General features: G+C 32.9%; 5 protein-coding genes across 5 annotated transcripts; 2 read left to right on the top strand and 3 right to left on the bottom strand.

Annotated features, from left to right (window-relative positions):
- Nucleotides 1-1,555: 1,555 nt before the first annotated feature.
- Nucleotides 1,556-3,674, top strand: DFA_01233 (uncharacterized protein; the record flags this gene model as incomplete). The annotated part of the gene is made up of 5 exons (XM_004359145.1): nucleotides 1,556-1,620; nucleotides 2,258-2,296; nucleotides 2,708-2,805; nucleotides 3,265-3,376; nucleotides 3,515-3,674. 5 exons carry the CDS (start codon nucleotides 1,556-1,558, stop codon nucleotides 3,672-3,674), a joined length of 474 nt encoding a protein of 157 aa, XP_004359202.1.
- Nucleotides 3,675-4,277: 603 nt separating this feature from the next.
- On the bottom strand, nucleotides 4,278-5,273 carry DFA_01234 (uncharacterized protein; the record flags this gene model as incomplete). The annotated part of the gene is made up of 2 exons (XM_004359146.1): nucleotides 4,278-4,339; nucleotides 4,874-5,273. The coding sequence occupies 2 exons, from the start codon at nucleotides 5,271-5,273 to the stop codon at nucleotides 4,278-4,280; spliced, it is 462 nt and encodes a 153-aa protein (XP_004359203.1).
- Nucleotides 5,274-5,349: 76 nt separating this feature from the next.
- Nucleotides 5,350-7,781, bottom strand: DFA_01235 (uncharacterized protein; the record flags this gene model as incomplete). The annotated part of the gene is made up of 5 exons (XM_004359147.1): nucleotides 5,350-5,381; nucleotides 6,230-6,502; nucleotides 6,773-6,811; nucleotides 7,325-7,462; nucleotides 7,754-7,781. 5 exons carry the CDS (start codon nucleotides 7,779-7,781, stop codon nucleotides 5,350-5,352), a joined length of 510 nt encoding a protein of 169 aa, XP_004359204.1.
- A 746-nt stretch (nucleotides 7,782-8,527) lies between these two features.
- On the bottom strand, nucleotides 8,528-11,816 carry DFA_01236 (GC-rich sequence DNA-binding factor-like protein; the record flags this gene model as incomplete). The annotated part of the gene is made up of 5 exons (XM_004359148.1): nucleotides 8,528-8,945; nucleotides 9,013-9,209; nucleotides 9,290-11,060; nucleotides 11,366-11,484; nucleotides 11,559-11,816. The coding sequence occupies 5 exons, from the start codon at nucleotides 11,814-11,816 to the stop codon at nucleotides 8,528-8,530; spliced, it is 2,763 nt and encodes a 920-aa protein (XP_004359205.1).
- A 246-nt stretch (nucleotides 11,817-12,062) lies between these two features.
- Nucleotides 12,063-18,733, top strand: rad17 (uncharacterized protein; the record flags this gene model as incomplete). Its single annotated transcript, XM_004359149.1, has 9 exons — nucleotides 12,063-12,080; nucleotides 12,703-13,143; nucleotides 13,218-13,509; nucleotides 13,606-13,814; nucleotides 15,081-15,902; nucleotides 15,944-16,855; nucleotides 16,931-17,373; nucleotides 17,454-17,761; nucleotides 17,844-18,733. The coding sequence occupies 9 exons, from the start codon at nucleotides 12,063-12,065 to the stop codon at nucleotides 18,731-18,733; spliced, it is 4,335 nt and encodes a 1,444-aa protein (XP_004359206.1).
- Between the last annotated feature and the right edge of the window lie 54 nt (nucleotides 18,734-18,787).

Raw genomic sequence — 18,787 nt, forward strand, 5'->3', positions numbered from 1 at the left:
GACCAGGTACTTTTTGTGACTATGCTATCATCTTGCAATTTATGTTGGATGAGGGTAAAAAACAGATAACAGAAATAACGAGATAGAGAGCAACCTATTTAGACAGATGTCGCCCATTCCGATGAAACAATGGATGACGACACACTGTTTGTATATGGTGTGTCTCTTCAACAACGATAGAGAAAGATAAACAAGAGATAGACAGAGAGATTATCACAACGATATGAATAGCGCATCTTTCTATTCCTTTGGCTATACGATGGGTTGGACGAGCCACTAAAGAAAAAAACCATATCCTATTCTAGACTCGAATATTCAACGCCTGTAATCAAGATCATCCATCTACTAGGCATTTAGATCCGATTGGATCGGATTGGTTTGGTGTTGTTGAATCAGATTGCCAAAAATATATTCAAAATCAAAACCACCAGCATTTCCAAGAAACAAGCAGTCGATTGACAGAGTGTCCATTCGATCATGCCCTCTCGCCAACTAGCCATATTTGCATTCACTGAAGAAATGTCTGCCGCCATCACTATTGGACTCCAATGGAATGGGCCGCTGACAAGATATCATTGAAAAGACAATCTTTTGAATGGTAGGAGGGGGCCGCCCACAATACAACGCAATGATTGCTTGCGCAAAGACAATGCTTGCCAATCTATTATGGAAAAATAATGGAGGAGAGCACGCTCACAACAAGCACAATCAATATTATTAATTTAATATTTGATTATCGGGGTGGTTGATAGTGACAGCAATTGTAACAGCGAACCATTGATCCCACACCTCTTTGTTCACGTCAACAACACAATGAACGCAAACATGGTTGGAATGAGAGCATTCTTGATGGGGTGATTTCCCCCCACTTGCATGGTGTGAGTATTGGAAAACCCTGCTGTCATCATCGAACGAAACTGTTGTTTGTTGTTTTCAGCAGCAGATAGAGGTCAGTGAGGAGGAGGTGTGGATCAATATACGCCAATCGACACCCTCTCGACAGGCAGATAGCAAGAGCTGTGAATACCAATATGAGCCATTCACAACCACCACCACATAATCTTTTTATGGGCTCTCTTGAAGCAGATCTAATCGATTGTCAAACACTATCAATCACATCCTTCTCTCTCTCTCTATTGATTTCATCACAGTTGAAAGAACATGAGAGCTCAAAAATAAAAGTAACAATTGTTAAGTTTTTTTTTATTGGAAACATGGTTTGTTGTTTGTTGGAATGACCGTCGTCTTTAGTAAGAGCCAGCCCGTGAGCGAATGCTGGCCAATCACTTTTGAAACTCAAGCATATATTTGGAAATGAATTCCCACCACCTAGGTGTTACTACTACAACCACCAACACCACCCATCCATCCATTACATACTTTGCTGTTGCCATTCCATCCATCCATTGCACAACGCTCGTAGTGAAAGAGAGAGAGAGAGAGAGAGAGAGAGATACTGGCTGGAGGGATATGGTTGTTGTCACTTTTGGGGTTGTTTCGATTCTTAATATTGATTGGTAATATTTAAAGAGGAGGTAAATGGTTGATGATTAAAATGATTGAATTTGTAGTTGGAGACTGTTGTGATCAAGTGTTGGTTGGAAATCCAGAACAAGAGGAGTGGGTTGGTTGAGTGTTTGTTGGTTGGCCAATTTCTGTCTAACAACTCTATTGCCATCCCCTTTGCAACGAATGGGGGTCACTTGTATTTGCGATGCATTTCGATCTTGACATTGAAAATGATGCTGTATTGTGCATTTGCCAGGCTTATCTTGACAATTTAAATACCAACCCATTTTGAAAAAAGGTAGGATAGGATTTTAAATATAATTGCCACAACCAACACCACCGCCACCACCACCACCACATCCAACAATGTTCCATGTTTAAAGTTTTATGATTACAATACCAAAAGAATTAATAATTAATTTAAAAGACGGAGGGCGGTTGGAGGTAGTTTTTGAGTAGTTGTCAATCAATTGTTATCTATACTTTAAATTCCCTCCAATTCCACATATCACCAATTTTTAAAGACAAAAAAGAATTAGATTATTATTTGTTAGTTAGTTTTAATCCAAGTGATTTCAATCAGTCCTAGAATTGGTTGAAACTCAAACCATGTTTCCTACTTGATTTTTTGGTTTAAAAAAAAGGTAAAAAATAATAACAATATCTAATTAATATTTTTGAATAACACAATATAGATACAATATCAAATGAATGAAATAATTATTATCATTATTATCATTATTATTAGTAATTTTGGTGTATTTGTAAATTACAACACATTTCCATTGTATTTTTTTTTTTCCTTTGTTTTCCCCATTGCATATTTTATTTTTTTTTACTCTCTACTCATTCAATCCAATCTTATTCACAACTATCTATCGATATTTTAAAAATTACATACAAATTTGTAAAATCATAGGGAATAATTTAAAATCAAATCATTTCATTTATTTTATTTTTGTTTTTTTTTTTTGTCTTTTTAACGAACGACCGAATGGCGGATGGTTGTTGGTTGCTTTGTGATCGTCTCGTCCTCCTATCAACAACCAACAAACATTGCATTGTTTTAATAGAATAGAATAGAATAAGAAAAAGGGTAGTAGAAGTACAAGTACCCCCATCCATAATCATTATCACATCATCATCTCTCTCTACTCGAGTAGCCCCAGCTAAAGTTGTATAGATTTTGATCGATAAGATTTAAAGCTCAACAACAACAACAACAACAACAACAAAAACAAAAGTCAACAGTCACTACTACTACTACTGCTGCTCTCTCAAACACAAAGAACGCACGCACGCACGTACATTAATAACTCAAGCAATCTCTTCCAGATCTTCCCTTTTAATTGATTATACATTTTAAACCATGGTAAAGCCCACCAAACAACCAAACAAAGGTAACAATTAAACCTCCTCATCCTTTTAACACAACACAACACAAACACTATCATCATCATCATCATCATCAGATTGATTGATTGACTGATTTGGTTTGATGAATGAATGAAAGAGGCTACAACCCCATCAATTTGTGGTTGTGGTGGTGTTTAAGTTCGCACCCATCATCATCATCATTGTTGTCAACAAGACAACGATTCATTCATAATCTGATACACCCACACACATACACACATTTAATGAATGAAACTTACTAACCCAACCATACCTTTATCACAAACAACTCTCCCCTTGTCGATCCTTATTCTTCTCATCACACCGTCGTTAACTTAATTAATTAATTATGCCAAATAGATACCGTACCCGATATCATTGCCCCATCGATCGATGATGTAGCTCAACCAGATGCAGATGAAAAGTTAAAGAACAAGGAACGTCATAACTTTGCTGCTGAACAAGGTGTAAAGTAAGTATCATGGTCTCTTTCTTTTTTGTAGAACGGTTTAACGGTTTAAACTATATCTCCCTATATCTATCTTGGTCAATCTGTACTATCTATCCACTATTGTATGTATGTATACTTACTTGTTTTTGTCAAAAAAAGGAAAACCGTCAAGCAAAAGAAACCATTGACCCCAAAATCCAAAAAGAAACAAGCAAAGATTGTAGAAAAGGCTATTGCCATGAAAGACAAAACCGACACCAGAGTTGAAAAGGGAACTAAAAAGGATTTGTTTAAAAAGAGATGGAATTCATTGTATTAAAATGACCGATGGATGGATGGTAGATAGATAGATAAAAGATGGGAATTATTATTATTCATATTTTGGTATCATCTTTTTTGGATTTTGTGGAACTAATTTTTTGCGAAAGAAAAAGATATTGGGTAACCTGAAATTTTTGGTTTATGGATTTAACGTTTTGGCAATTGATCATCCCAAACATTTGTATATGTATGGAACAAAAAGAAAAAGAAAAAATGAAAAAAAAAAGAAAAAAAGAAAAAAAAAAGGTAACAAACAAAAACTACTGGTAAATAGGGATGGGATGGAATATAGATATATATGAAGATTCATTCGATCATTTCATTTGATTTATCATTGTATTAATTGTAAATGTTTTCTGTCAATACAAAAAAAAAAATAATATAATAATAATAATATTATTCTTCTTCTTTCTTGTATATTATAGAGAGTTGATGTTATATATATATAATATAGGTTATAGAGTTGTTAATTGGCTTTTTTCAAAAAGAGTAAATTCTTGGTTGGCAATCGATAGAGATTGACTGTTCGCTTTCATTATTATTATTATTATTCTTCCTTCTTCTTCTTGTTAGTTGGTATATTATTAACGGTTAGTATTAATTAATTAATTATTATTATTATTACAGAGTGTAGCCGTAGGTGATGTGTTGTAGTGTTGTTAACTAAAGAAAAAAAAAAAAAAAAAAAAGAAAATGTAGGGATTAGTACAACCGAGCTTGTAAAAATACCGCATATCTATATAATTACCAGATAATCCACCAAATTAAGATTTGGATCTTGCCAACGCGCGTGTGGGGGGTAGAATTATTGGGCATCTTGGAGATTTATCTGGGGACATCAATTCGCATCCAACTACACAATCACCATTATTGTTGAAAAAAAAATTGTTGTTGTTTGTAGCCATAGTTGACTATTATTAGTTTGTTGTCATTGTCTAGTTGTCGTATATTGTTGTTGTAGTTGTAGTCGTGTTGTGTGTATGTGTGTTGCCTGACATCAAAGTTAAATCTAACATAGCGGTACAAATCCCAAACTGCCTCCACCACCTCCCAAATCTTTGTCGTCGTCATAAAATAATCTTCTTCCAATCTTTGGAAGCTTTTCTCTTGTGCTTGGATTTTGTCTCTTCTTGACTGGTCTTGGAGGACATTTCAAAACCCGTTCCTGGAATGGAGGGGTTCGTGGTGGGCTATTACATAAATCTTGCTGACTACTCTTTTCAATAGTATCATTCCCACCCCACTCTATATCATTATTATTATCACTATTATTATTATTATTATTATTATTATTATTATTATTGGTTACCTCTGGCAGGTAAAAAGGCAAACCATTATTATTATTATTATTATTTTGATTATTATTAAAATTATAATTTAAAAAATAATTATTATATCGATCATATGTTGTATTATTATTATTATTAATATTTTCAATTTCCAAAGATGGACCATCAAATAATAGTGGTGTTGGTGGAGGTGTTGGGATGGTATTGGAAATAGTCGATAGTAGTGGTGGTGTAGGCCACGAGGTCGAGTCCAAGTCTGGATCCACCAGAGCTTCACCATAAAATCCATATCCCCGATTTATAGACATTGTTTGTAACCTTTTATTTATTTCATTGTATTCCTCCATTCGTGAGGAATTATTATTATTATTTATCGTCGTATTTTTATTGTGGTTGATATTGTTTACAAATTCCATCTTTAAAAAAAAAAAACTATATTATAGTTTTCTAAAATCTTGGAAAAAAAAAAAGAAAGGATAAAAAAGATTATAGGTGCAAATATATTATAGGCAATTTTAAAAATGCAAATACTACTGTTGGTTGCAACAAAATGTAACTTATTGGTGTTGTTGTTGGTGTTGTTGGGGGGTTTGTGGTCGTGCTATTGTTATATGGGTGTGTTTGGTGTTATGTGTGGTGGCGATGATGATGATGATGATTGATAAATAATAATACAACCTTGATCAAAGGTCGTCAGTCAATCAGATAGATAGTAGTGAGTGATGTGTGTGTGAAAAAAGAGAGGAACGGAATATTGTCAATGCCACCCTCAAAATCTAGCTGGGACCTAGATTTGAATCTATTACTCCTCTTTTTTTTAATATTATTATTATTATTATTGTCAATTTAAATATAATATTTGATAAATTTATCTGTCTGTCTGTCTGCCTGACTGTCTGACTGTATTATTGTAGTTGATATTGTTATTTTATATTTTTATCTGCAAGATGTGTTTGTGTTTGTTTAGTGATTGTGTACACTTCTAAACTTTAGTATTGTTGGTAAGGTCGACAGACGATTGCTTATGTATACATCTACACATATATATATATAAATGTAGTTATTGCTTTTCTCTCTTTTTTGATAAATGACTGATTGTTCGCCTGACAGCCAGCTGGACAGATAGACTGGTTGGTTGTTGGTTGTTGTTGTTGGATGGATTGCAAAAATAATATTTTAAAGTTGTGGAATACCAATGAACATTGTTACATGCACGCATGCACCCACCCCCTGCTGCTTCTGCTGCTGCTACCTACCTACCTACCGTTATCCAAGTATACTAACCAATACAATGCAATGTTTTCTCTCTCTCTTACAGATGTCCTTGCTTCTTGCTGCAATTGAAGCCAACCACTTCCTCTTCCTCTTCCTCCTCCTTCCAATGTTTGAGTTCCGTCTACAGAGATAGACCCCCTTTTGCGTTGATTCAACTCCTCCTCCTCCTCTTTAAACAACAACATCATCATCATTATCATTATCATCATCATCATCATACAATCAGCGATGTGGTGGTGCTCTGATCCAAATCTAATTAGATCTAAATTGGTGATAGTGTTGTGGTGTTGCCAAATCATCTATCGAACCTTGGGTAGGAGTGTTAACGTTGGGTAGATGGATTCCAGCCAGCTTTTTTAGCTAGTTCTTACTAAATGGTTGGGTGGTGGATCGGTGCGTTGGTCGTCGATGACAATACTCATAGACGATGCAAGGTTGAAATGACAGTTATCATAGGTTAAAGGTGCTACTTGTTTGTAATGTTACTACACATCGATGATCATCATAATTTACAGCACTTCTTGGTATCAACAACAATGGTATTGCGTCGCAACATCCAATGCCGATACTACTATCAATACAACAACAACAACAACAGCAACAACAACAACAACAACAACACACAAGTTAAACTCAATTTCATAGTAGTAGTAGGAGTAGTAGCCATCATGAAGAAGAAGAAGAAGAGGAGGTACCAAGGGAGTACACATTGCGGAATTGAGTATCTGCCACTATACATGTAGAGGGTAGATGGTAGAGGGTAGGTCTGACTGACAGAATCAACACCAACAAACATCAACACTACCACCATCAACCAAAAAAAAAAAAACAGTTCCTATCCTCCTCTCTCTCTCCATCCTCTTCATGCTCCATTCATTCATTCAGTTCCTTCCCTTCCCACATCCACCACATACTTTACTATATATTTCATTTAAATGGATTGATGGATGATGCAGCCAAAGTAAAGCTATCTCAACCACCCCCTAACCCTCACTCTGTCCGTCGTACCCTTATTATTATCACAGCCAGACAACCAACATCCTTCTAAGCCAGCCAACAACACAACCAACAACACCCAACAAACATTGAGAAGGTATTATTAATAATCTCTTACCTCGGGTAACCTTTAAAGGGTTGGAGTAGGTAGGTCCCTTCCTATCTTTCTCTTCTTCTTCCTCCTTGTTCTTATTCTCCTTCTTCTCCTCCTCTTGCTTCTCTTTTTCTTTTTTATTGTCATTACCGCCAACAATTGTTTAATAAGACATGTACCAAACAACCGTAACATCAACACCAATTGCGCCATCGATATACCCACGATTTATTAATAATATTAGTTTGTTGGTTTATTCAATATCACTTTCTAAAATTAAGTGTGGGTGGAAAGTGTAAATTACTCAATCAATTTCATCAGTTTTACAACATACATATATTGACAACATCAAAACATCAAAACAACAACAACAACAGCATCATGATCACCATCATCTTGATTAAGTAACAAAAAACCATATACTCACAAAAATCAATAAAGTGCCTTCCATTGTGATGTTCATGAACCATGGGTTCATCCATCCATCCATCCTTCCATCCATCCAAAATCCCTTCCTTTCCATTTGTTGTAATGATCAATATTGATGGGGTACACGACCGTACAGCAGAATAAACAAAACATCCATTGGTTTGTTTGGACTATCACTTGATCATAATCTCTTGGTAACAAGGTGGTAACAGGTTTGTAGAATGGGTTGATGATCGTGGTTAGTAGTGATAGATAGAGAGAGAGAGAAAGAGAGTGAGAGTGAGAGTGTGTTGGGTGTGGTTTGTGTGTTAAAAGAGAAACTGTTTTACAAACATCCTTAAAACCGTTTCAATCTTGGACAGTTATGGTGATGATCATCCATCCTTGATTATCAAACTCTTTGCTTGATTCCCCAATCTTTCAAAGTAAATTCCAATGACTAGTCACACTTGTTCCAAACTATATATGGTTTGATTCAAGATCGATGGATTGGTTACCATTTTTCATTGCTGCTACACTCATCTTGTCTACAGTATCTTTTTACATATTTGGTCATTATTTAAAAATAGGAACCCAATCAACCTCATTTATTGTCAACTTTGCTTCACTGTTTCCCAGGCGACGACACAAATAGTTGAATTCCATTTCGATTGATTAGTTTTGGAAATGGAGGGAAGGGGCTGATGATGTTCAAATAAAACCCTTTCAATTTACGTTTATCCATCAATCGGATGATAGGTTAAATTTATTATTTATTTATTTAATTATTCAAAGAGATAATTTATCTTTAATGTATGATATTTGGTTAATATCATCTTCACTTTCAATTAAAGATTCCACATCAATTAATAAACCATGTACCATATTTGAACAAGTTCTTTTCTTTTCATTGTTGTTGTTGATTATCACAAAACTATCGACAACCCGACGCAGACATAATAATAGTTGACTTGGTTCATCCAATAGAGAGGTTTGTGAAATATTTGTCAATATAATCGAATTTACATAGTCTAGAATATGGTTCCCAAGTGTATATTTTGAATCTGAATCAAAAAGTTTGTGAAATCTAACCATTACCAGTAATAAACTGATAGAGCCATCAAAAATAATTTGATTTTCTTGTTTACCGGTATTTTCTTTCCTAAATTTGATTTGTTCTATAGATTTTAAAATCCTTTGTATTATCCTAAAATAAATAGAAAATATATTAGAAACTAATTCAACTTATTCTTTTTGTTTTGTTTGAAACTTACAAATTAAAAAAGTATGAAGGTAATTGCTCAACATAAATTAAAATCTCTTCAATTGTGTGAATTAAATTATTTGTTTGAGTTGCAGAGTATGGATCCCAAATTGATTTGATAAAATATTCTACTTTTGTTACAATAATTTTTGATACAAGTTTTGGTATCAAATTGTGATCTTGATCATCATGGTCTAATTCTATATTCTAAATAAAAATAAAAAATGAATTAGTATAAATATTTAGAGTTTGATTTGTTTTTTTTTTTTTTGTTTAAATTTCTTTACTTTTAAAATACCATAATTTGATAATTGAGAAAACCAAGGATATTTATCAAAATTAGAATCTTGTAAAGGATTCCATTGAAGTAATTGTAATTTGATAAATGGTGCAAAAATGGCTGGAATAATATAGGCAAGGTTGATTTTTTTGTATGAAGAATAATTCTTTTGTTTCCAATTTTGAAACTTGTCTCGTACAAGTTCAAGTTGGCTATATTCATCGTCTACATCCTCTAGTACTTTTTGTGATAATTCTTGAATGTGCCTCTTTTCTTTTTGATAAAATGCCTCCTCTTCTTCTACCTCTTGTTCGGATGTCATTGGTTTTCCTTTTGATCCAAAATAATGAGATTCCAAATCCATCATTCTAGATTCCAATTCTTCAATCTGAGGTATCTTTTCATCCAAACATCCTTCCATATTTTTGACATAATCCTCAAACTCGTAATAATAGTTTACTTCATCGTCAATAACATTCAAATCAGACTCTAACCTCATCACCAAATATTGACTGTCTTCAAGTGCCGCTTGACTTCTTGAAAGATCGGATTTATGTGAGAATTGTACTTCATCCATTCCCTCTAACGCGCTTTCAATATCTCGTAACAATCTCTGTGCATAACCCGAAGCATTGTCTGTTGTACTGCCACCACCACGTTGAGGATAATCTTCTTTTGTTTGATGAAGTAAATCCTTTTGATGACTCTTTGATTTGGAATCTAGAGATGCTTTACTTGAAATTCCACCTCCTTTTTGTATTTGTTCAATGTGCCATCTTCTAACCTCACTATCTTCTTCATCACTATCTACATTGATAGTATCATCAACTCCACCTCTTGTCTTTGATGATGCACTAGTATCTCCAAATTTCCTAACATTTGATTTTTCTTGATCATATTCATTTGCAGAGTCATCATCTTCATTATCACTTTCCATATCTATATCTATAATTGGTTTGTTACTATTATTATTATTATTATTATTATTATTATTACTATTGTTCTTTTTTCTTGAATCCAATGGAATAAAACCATTATTATTATTATTATTATTATCTCTATCTTTATGTTCTCTTCTTAATCTTTCTCTTTTTTCTTTTGCCGCTTTGATTTGTTCAATTGTTGGTAAATCAGTGTCTCCATCTTTTCCATCCTCCTCTTCATCTCTTGTATCCATTCCAACCATGGTTGTCATCGATTCATCTTGTTCTTCTTTGTTTGGTGGGACAGTTGATCTAGAGGTTGTTGCAATTTTCAATTTGTTTAGATTCTCTACAGTGTATTCTCCAATGGATTGATTGTAAAATGATGAAGTTGCAGCAGTCGATTGGATATTGAGGTCATTTCTTTTCATACTACTCATCTTGATTGACTTTAACGATTGATTACGTATTGAAAAAGTTGAGGAATCATCATTTTGATCTTCATCAAAGCTAAGTATTGATGTTGTTGATGGAGATGATGTTGTTGATTTCTTTGTTGTTGTTGTTGACTTGAATGTATTAACAGGCTTTTTCTTAATATCAACCTTTGATTTAAATTGAATAAAAGATGATTCGTCGTTATCTGGCTCATCTGCAGAATCAGCAGCAACCTTTACTATATTTTCCTTTACTTGTTCTGTTGATCCATCTTTAGTTTCTAAAGTATCTTTCACTGTTGTGTCGGTTGTTGTTTTTGTTGTTTTTGTTGTTGTTGTTGTTGTTGTTGTTTCTTGATCGTTTGTTTCATCGTCATCATCGTCTGTATTATATCTCTTTCTAATAGTTTTTTGTTTCCTATTAAAGTTTGAAAACATCCTTCCTTCCTTTCCTTTCCCTTATATCTTTATATCTTTATATTCTGATCAACTATACATCGAATAGTTATATATATATTGAATGATATTCTTAATAATTAAAAACAATGAAATTCAAGAGGACTGATAAATTTTTGTCAATCAATGCATTTCATGTTGTGTAGAATAAAGAATTAATTAATTATTATTATTATTTGATAATTTATTTTTGTTGTTGAATTTAAAACATGTTATGGTTAAGGATGTCTTTGCTTTGGAGGTTTAAACATGATCTTTTAAAATTGCTCGATATAAGTAAGAGCAGCATTTTCAAGTTGGACAAATGAAGCTCTTGGAATTACTTCCAAGACATTGGCTCCATTCAACATGACATATCCTGGAATATATGGTTTCATGCTTTCTCCCTAAAATGATTGATTGATTGATTAAATTAATTAATTGGTATTATTGTAAATAAATATATTTGATTTAAACATACATTTACATCATCAACATTGGCAACGATCCAGGTAACCTTATCAGAGTATTGTTCCGACATTTCAGCAAACTTGTCGTTGATTTCCTTGCAGCCACTGCATTCTTGTTCTGGATTGGTAAACAAGATGTACAATAGTCCACCGGTTTGTTCATTCTCTAGAACTTTGTTTTTAATAAACAAGTCTGAACTTGCTCTAAAGCTGGCTGAATGGACACCAACAATAAATGCTAGTAATACTATAGCTATTAATACTTTCATTTGGATTATCTCTAATTATTTATTTTATACTATATGTTGATTAATATTCTTTCTTTCCTTCTTGTCTCTATATATTATTTTAATAAATAATGTGTTGTTGCAGTCGACTGTATGGTAATTAAATAAATAAATAAATAATGATTGATGATGGTGATTGATTGATTGTTTGTTGGATGATCATATTTGCTAACATTCATTCATTGTTAACATTCATCAACATCATCATCATCACTACCAACCATAACCATGATCACTCTATCATATGTATGTATCTGTCACCGGATCAATCACATGATACGACGACTATATTATTCCTCCCCATTGCTCATTGTTGTTGTTATACCGTCAAACAATCAAACAATCACTCTACTACTAGAAATCATGTTGCATATGAATGATAAATGTGTGTTGTATTATTTGTATGTATGGGGTGGGGTAGGTAGATAATAATTATCTTTCACAATGAATAGGGTGCACCCATCAAAGTGAAGGATTAATAATAAAAAAGGATTCATAAAAAATATTTTTGATGATGCTGTTCACAATCCACCACCCCACCCTCCTACTATGATCATTGATCGAATTGGGAGAGAGAGAGAGAGAGTAAGAGTAAGAAAGAAGTCACACAGAAACAGACAGAGAGAATGAAGTATCTTTATCTCACTTTTATCTTGTTGATATTATTGCTTGCAAGAGTCGAATCACAAACAAAGGTATAATATATATTATATATCTAAACTAGTTATTACAATCTATAATTAGAGAGAGATACAAACAGACAGATAGATCTGTTACTCGTTTGTGACCACAACAAAAATGCTAATAATAAACTTTATCCTATCTCTTATCATATCTATTCTATCTGTCCTATCTATCTATCTTTTAGGGGATTAAAGCTATTGAAGATTTGAAAAAGTTAGCAATTCAAAAGGATGGAGTTATCAATTTCGATATGGATTTGATACGTAAATATGTATACGCAACCAACAGACCATACAGTATGATCATCTATTTGACATCATCAAACCCCAAGTTTGGATGTGATGTCTGTATCAAGATCAAGAATGAAATTCAATACTTTGGTTCCTACTCTTTCATGGAATACTTAAAGTCTCCAGATTTCGATCTCAACCCTGTCTTTTTGGTCATTGCCGAGTCTGATCAAACCATGGAACTCTTCCAAAAGCTTGGTATCCAAACCATCCCACATGTAATCTTCCATCCAAAGGGTTCCGCTGAAATATCCTCAAAGACCGTCTATGGAAGAGTCGAACAATTTTCACAAAGAGGTTTTAGAGATTTTATTAGAGATAATTCAGGTGCCAATGTATGTAGTAACCCCTAAATCAAATTTGTATTGGCAAACAAATATTTACCTGTGTGTTTTTTATAATTATATAGTTTGAAATCATTTTAGGATTCTTTGAAAGATATGGACATCTTTTTGGAATCATTGCTTGTTTCCTCTTTGCACTTCGTATTCTCCTAACATTGTACCGTAAGCGTCAAAACCCACGTCTCTGGATGTTCCTCAGTTTGGGTTTGGTTGCCACCGTTCTCTCTGGTGTCTTTTATATCTATATTCATCATCCACCCATGTACGATTACAATCCACAAACCAAACAATTATCTTATTTCTCGAGAAATACAAGATCTCAAACTGTTGTTGAAGGTGCCATGATGGGTGTATTAAGTATGTAAAAAAAAAAAAAAAGAAAAGAAAAGAAACAGTATATGTATTTATTTACCTTGTTTGATATTATTATTATTATTATTTATTTATTTATAGCAATGATTTTGGCAGGATTGTTTATTTTGATTGCTGATATTCTTCCAAACAAGTTATCAGATAAATTATCAAAATTCCAATTACAATCACTTTTTATGATTGGTTTTATTAGTCTTATGGCCTGTCTCTATTTATTATCAATGGCATTCCAAATGAAATACTATAGACCATTTTTCTTTATTCCAGAAGAATTTAAACATCCATCATTAGTATTCAGAGGATAGGATAAATAAATAATGAAATAATGAAATAATGAAATAAATAAATAAATAATTTAAAACAATCATTAAATTAAATTTAAATTATTGCCTATTATTTCAAAGTTTGTTAGTGTACTATAGTTTTTTCCCGCCATGCAATTATTTAACAAAGATTGTAAAAAAAGTGTCTCGGTTTTCGACTGATTTTTAAACTAATTTTTCAATTTTTATCTCTTTTTTCAAACCAAAAAACGACACGACTAAAAGTGAACGATCATCATAATTCATAATTCATTCCTCTCCTCTCTCTTTATCTAACCTATCCCTCTACATACTCGTCGTCCTCTTCTTTTTTTTTTTAAATATTGTAAGTTTAATAATAATAATTTGATAAGGACATGCAGGCATTGGGTAGCATATATATATTTATACAACCAAATAGTAGTAATCGAAATGTTTTAATGATGATATCCTTTCCCCGTCTGATCGACCCTGATTGAGATGGACCTTCAATTTTAACTTGCCATATTTCTGATTAAACATTCATACTATTACTACTAGTTGATTATTTATTTATTGCTATCCTATCCTTCTATTCCTAACCTTTTTTAAATCTCATTCATAATACTAATCATTCTTTTTTCTTTTAAATAGGTATTTTTCTTCTCTCTCTCTCTTCTTTTCTCCTCTGCTCTTTCTGTACTCTTCTCGGTCCCTCCAACATAAAACTATTAATGTAAGTTGCCTTGCTTGCACCCTCTACACCTTTCAACCCAAAACATTCTTTAATGATGATATCCTTTCCCCGTCTGATCGACCCTGATTGAGATGGACCTTCAATTTTAACTTGCCATATTTCTGATTCACAACTCTTAGATCTTTATCATTTTCACTATCACCTTTTACAACTTAAATACTAATCAATCTTTCTTTTTCTTTAAAACAGATTTATAAACTATTCAAAATACAAATACAAAACAAACAAAATGATAAAAATAAATAACAAAAAAATTGAACTTAAACTTATCTCTTGTCTTTTCTTTGTGTGATTTTCTGCTAATTGAGAGGCGGATTTTTAAAATTGTTTTTGAAAAAATGAAATGAATGGTTGTTCTATCTTTACAAAGATTAAGACCTACATCATAGATACAATACCACATACATATATTATATATCTCTGAATAGTTTATATTCGTGAATAGACAGATAACATACATGCAACAAGAGAAAGCATAGAAAGACATAATGATGAAAGAGAGCAAATCATTTAGGAAGGTCGTGAACAAGCGGAGTGCTGCTTCTACTCTTACCTTTCAATCACAAGATGCATTGCTAGATGAAGACGACATTGAGGAAGATCCCGACTTGAAGTTTGTTAATGGTCTTGTCAAGCAACAACAACAACAACAGAGTCATCGATCACCAACATCCACTTCAACTCCTTCTTCAACCTCTACCTTTGCAAGAAAGGTTCATTCACCTCCATCCGCCTCTACATCTACACCCCCTTCATCTTCATTTATAAGTAAGAATGGTGGTGTTGGTGGTGGTCAATCTATCTTTGGTGGCAATAAATCATCATCATCATCACAATCATCTTCATCTTCGCAACAACAACAACAGAAATCACCTATTTCCTCACAAACAAATTATAATAGTAGTGGTTTTGGAGGAGACGAAGAAGGAATGTTTATATGTATACTTGATGGTGCTTGTAGTGATTGGTCTGATGATCACCAAAAAGAATACATTCATCGATCAAGAGCACGAGGTGCTAGTAAAACCAACAATAGTAGTAGTACTACTAGTAGTAGTAGTGGTAGCAGTAAAACTACTAATAGTATCAAGATGGACCTACCAAGATCACAGTCATCGAGAACACAATATGATACGTCTCCTCCTCCTCCTCCATCTCTACAACAAAACAAATACTCGAGTATTCAACAAAGTCCTCCAAGAAAACCAATCGAAGAAGAAGATGACTCTGATATTTTGTCAGTAACTCAAATCAAAGATATTGTAAATAGAAAGAAACCAAAGCCACAACAACAAGATGAAGAAGAAAAAGTAAAACAAGTACTACATCAAGATGACAATGTTGATAAAGACAAGGATCTAAACCCGATACTATTAAAAAGAAAAATACAACAACAACAACATCAACAACATCAACAACATCAACAACAACAACACCAACATCAATATTAACAACTTCATCAATACCTACAACGACAACCACACCTCCCCTACCACCTCATACATCAACTATAATAGTTGATACTGATGGTATTGGTAATATAAGAACTAGTAATACCAACAGCAGCAGCTGTAGTAGTAGTGGTAATGGAAGATCTGGATCGGATAGTAGTGTCGCTAAAACACCAACCTTTGTCATTGACACTGATGTATTAACAAGATTACCAGAATTTAAAAAGAAGAAAAAAGGATCATCAACCATTGCCGCAGCACCCAACTCACCAAAGTCATCAACAATAACAACTCCAAAATCATCAACGACAACATCAATAACAACCAAAAAATTAACACAAGGAACATTCAAGAATAATTCCTTTGAGGACGATATTGAAGATGACGATCCATTTTCAAATCCACTTCCTTTTAAACCTCCTCAACTATCACCAACTTTGCGTCAACCTATTGTTCAAAACAATAGTAATAGTAGTAGTAGTAGTAGTAATCCAAATTCTCCTACAGGCATTTCAACTGGAAAAAGAAAAGAATTTGAAGATCAACAACAACAACAACAACAACAAAACAATAATACTAACAATAATAATAATAATAATAATAATCATAATTTAACAAAAAATAATAATCTATTAAATGATAACAAAAAACTAAAAAATATAACTATAAATAATAATACCAATAATACCAATAATAATAATAATGATACAAAATCTGAAATTTGGATTGATAAATATTCACCAAAGACAGAAGAAGAATTGGCTGTACATAAAAAGAAAATTTCAGAGGTTAAAATTTGGTTACAAGATCGATATAATGAAATGTCAAACAATACAAAATTGGTAAGTGGTAGTGGCGATTGATATGAATGAAAACACTACTCTAATACTAACTTTTTTATTTATTTATTATTATAGACTGAAAAGATGTTAATATTAACGGGACAAAGTGGAATTGGTAAATCGACAATGATAAAAGTATTGGTAAATTGTGGTATGGCATTTTCAATTGATGAATGGATCAATCAATCGGTAGAGTTTACTACTGATCAAGAAAATAAGGGTACATGTCCTTATACCCCTCCACTTGAAATATTCAAGACCTGGTTGGAATCTGCAGGAAGACATGATCTATTTGGAGGTAATCGTGGTGGAAAAAAGAAAATGATGTTGATTGAGGAATTTCCCAACCTAGCAACCAGAGATCAAGAAAGAGAGTTTAAATCAATGTTTAGAAAATATATTGAAGTTGGAAAATATCCATTGGTTTTAATTGTCTCTGACTTAAATTCTGGCAATTCACCACTACATCGTTTATTTGATCCAAATTTTTTATCCAGTTCTTCAATTAAAAAAATATGGTATGAAAAACAAACAAATAGATAGATAGTCAAATATGATGACGATTTTTTTTTTAACAAATGGTTCTATTTAATTTTAGTATAAATGTTGTTCCACCTGCAACAATGGCAAAATTTTTAATCAATATAGCAAAGACTGAGGGATTTACGGTGGAACAAGAACTAGTTGATTTACTTGTACAAGAAAGTGCTGGTGACATTAGAGCAGCTATAAACAATTTAGAGTTTCATTGTATTGGACAAACCAGAGTCCTTCCATCGACAAACAAAAAAGAACCAAAACCAAAAGGCAGACAAAAAAAACCTGGTCATGTCAATATTTCACAACAACAACGCAATCCAAACCTTTCATTATTTCACTCACTTGGTAAAATTTTATATAACAAAAGTAAGCAAGAAGAAGAAGAGATAGAGAGAAAAAACATTGAAAGAATAGGGTAATTTTAACACTTTTTATTTTATTTTTATAGGAATACCAAAACAAACTGATCCAAATGAATTATGGTATAAACAAGAATATTATAGAGATCCAATGGAAAATGTACCAGAGGATGTATTTGATCAATCACAAATCGATGGATCCTACTATACAATGTTTCTACATGAAAACTTTTTATCATTTTACACGGATATTCATGAGGTGAGTGAATCATTGTCATATCTCAGCGTGGCTGATGAAATCACGAGAATATCGGTTCACGAGCCAATCGAAAACACCTACCGAGAGAACCCATACGCCACATCGGTGGTCCTTAGAGGGCTCATGTATCCTCATTGCACGCCACCACCATCTCGAAACTTTCATCAATTTGTTAAACCTCATTTCCAAGGTGCCCACACACAATCGATTCAGTTGGATTGTGCATGTAAAGAATTTGTATATACACAGCTCTTGCAAATGCAAAGTAATAATCAATTATCGCTATCAACTGCCAAACATTTGGTAAACCCTCTCCATCCAGACGACCCACACTACAGTCTACCTCCATCACTCCTCGGCAACATTCAACTGTTACACGAGACTCTTCCATTTGTTTCGCTCATGAGAAACTATACAAACATCTTTGCAAATGATCCATCGCCACTATTAGTGTCATTTGTAAGAAATGGAAGAAGTCTTCTTGAAAATATTTCGTTTGGTCCATTACATTATAACAATTTTGGTTTTGCAAAAGAAAATCAAATTCGTGAAAAGGATGGTGGAGTATTTATTCAACCAATTCAAGATGAAAATGATCAAATCAATCAAATTAATAATAATCAAAATAATGATAATAATCAAAATAATAATAATAATAATAGTCAAGGATTAAGATTAGTAATTGGAGGCCAAGAATTAGAGGATGATATCATTGAATAAAATAAATAAATGGATTCCATTCATTTGTTGATACATTAATTATTAAATAGTTTA

This window comes from Cavenderia fasciculata (genome assembly GCF_000203815.1).
Source record: "Cavenderia fasciculata unplaced genomic scaffold Scf_Dfasci-F-a-25c12.r2-5, whole genome shotgun sequence".
Taxonomy (NCBI): Eukaryota; Evosea; class Eumycetozoa; order Acytosteliales; family Cavenderiaceae; genus Cavenderia; species Cavenderia fasciculata.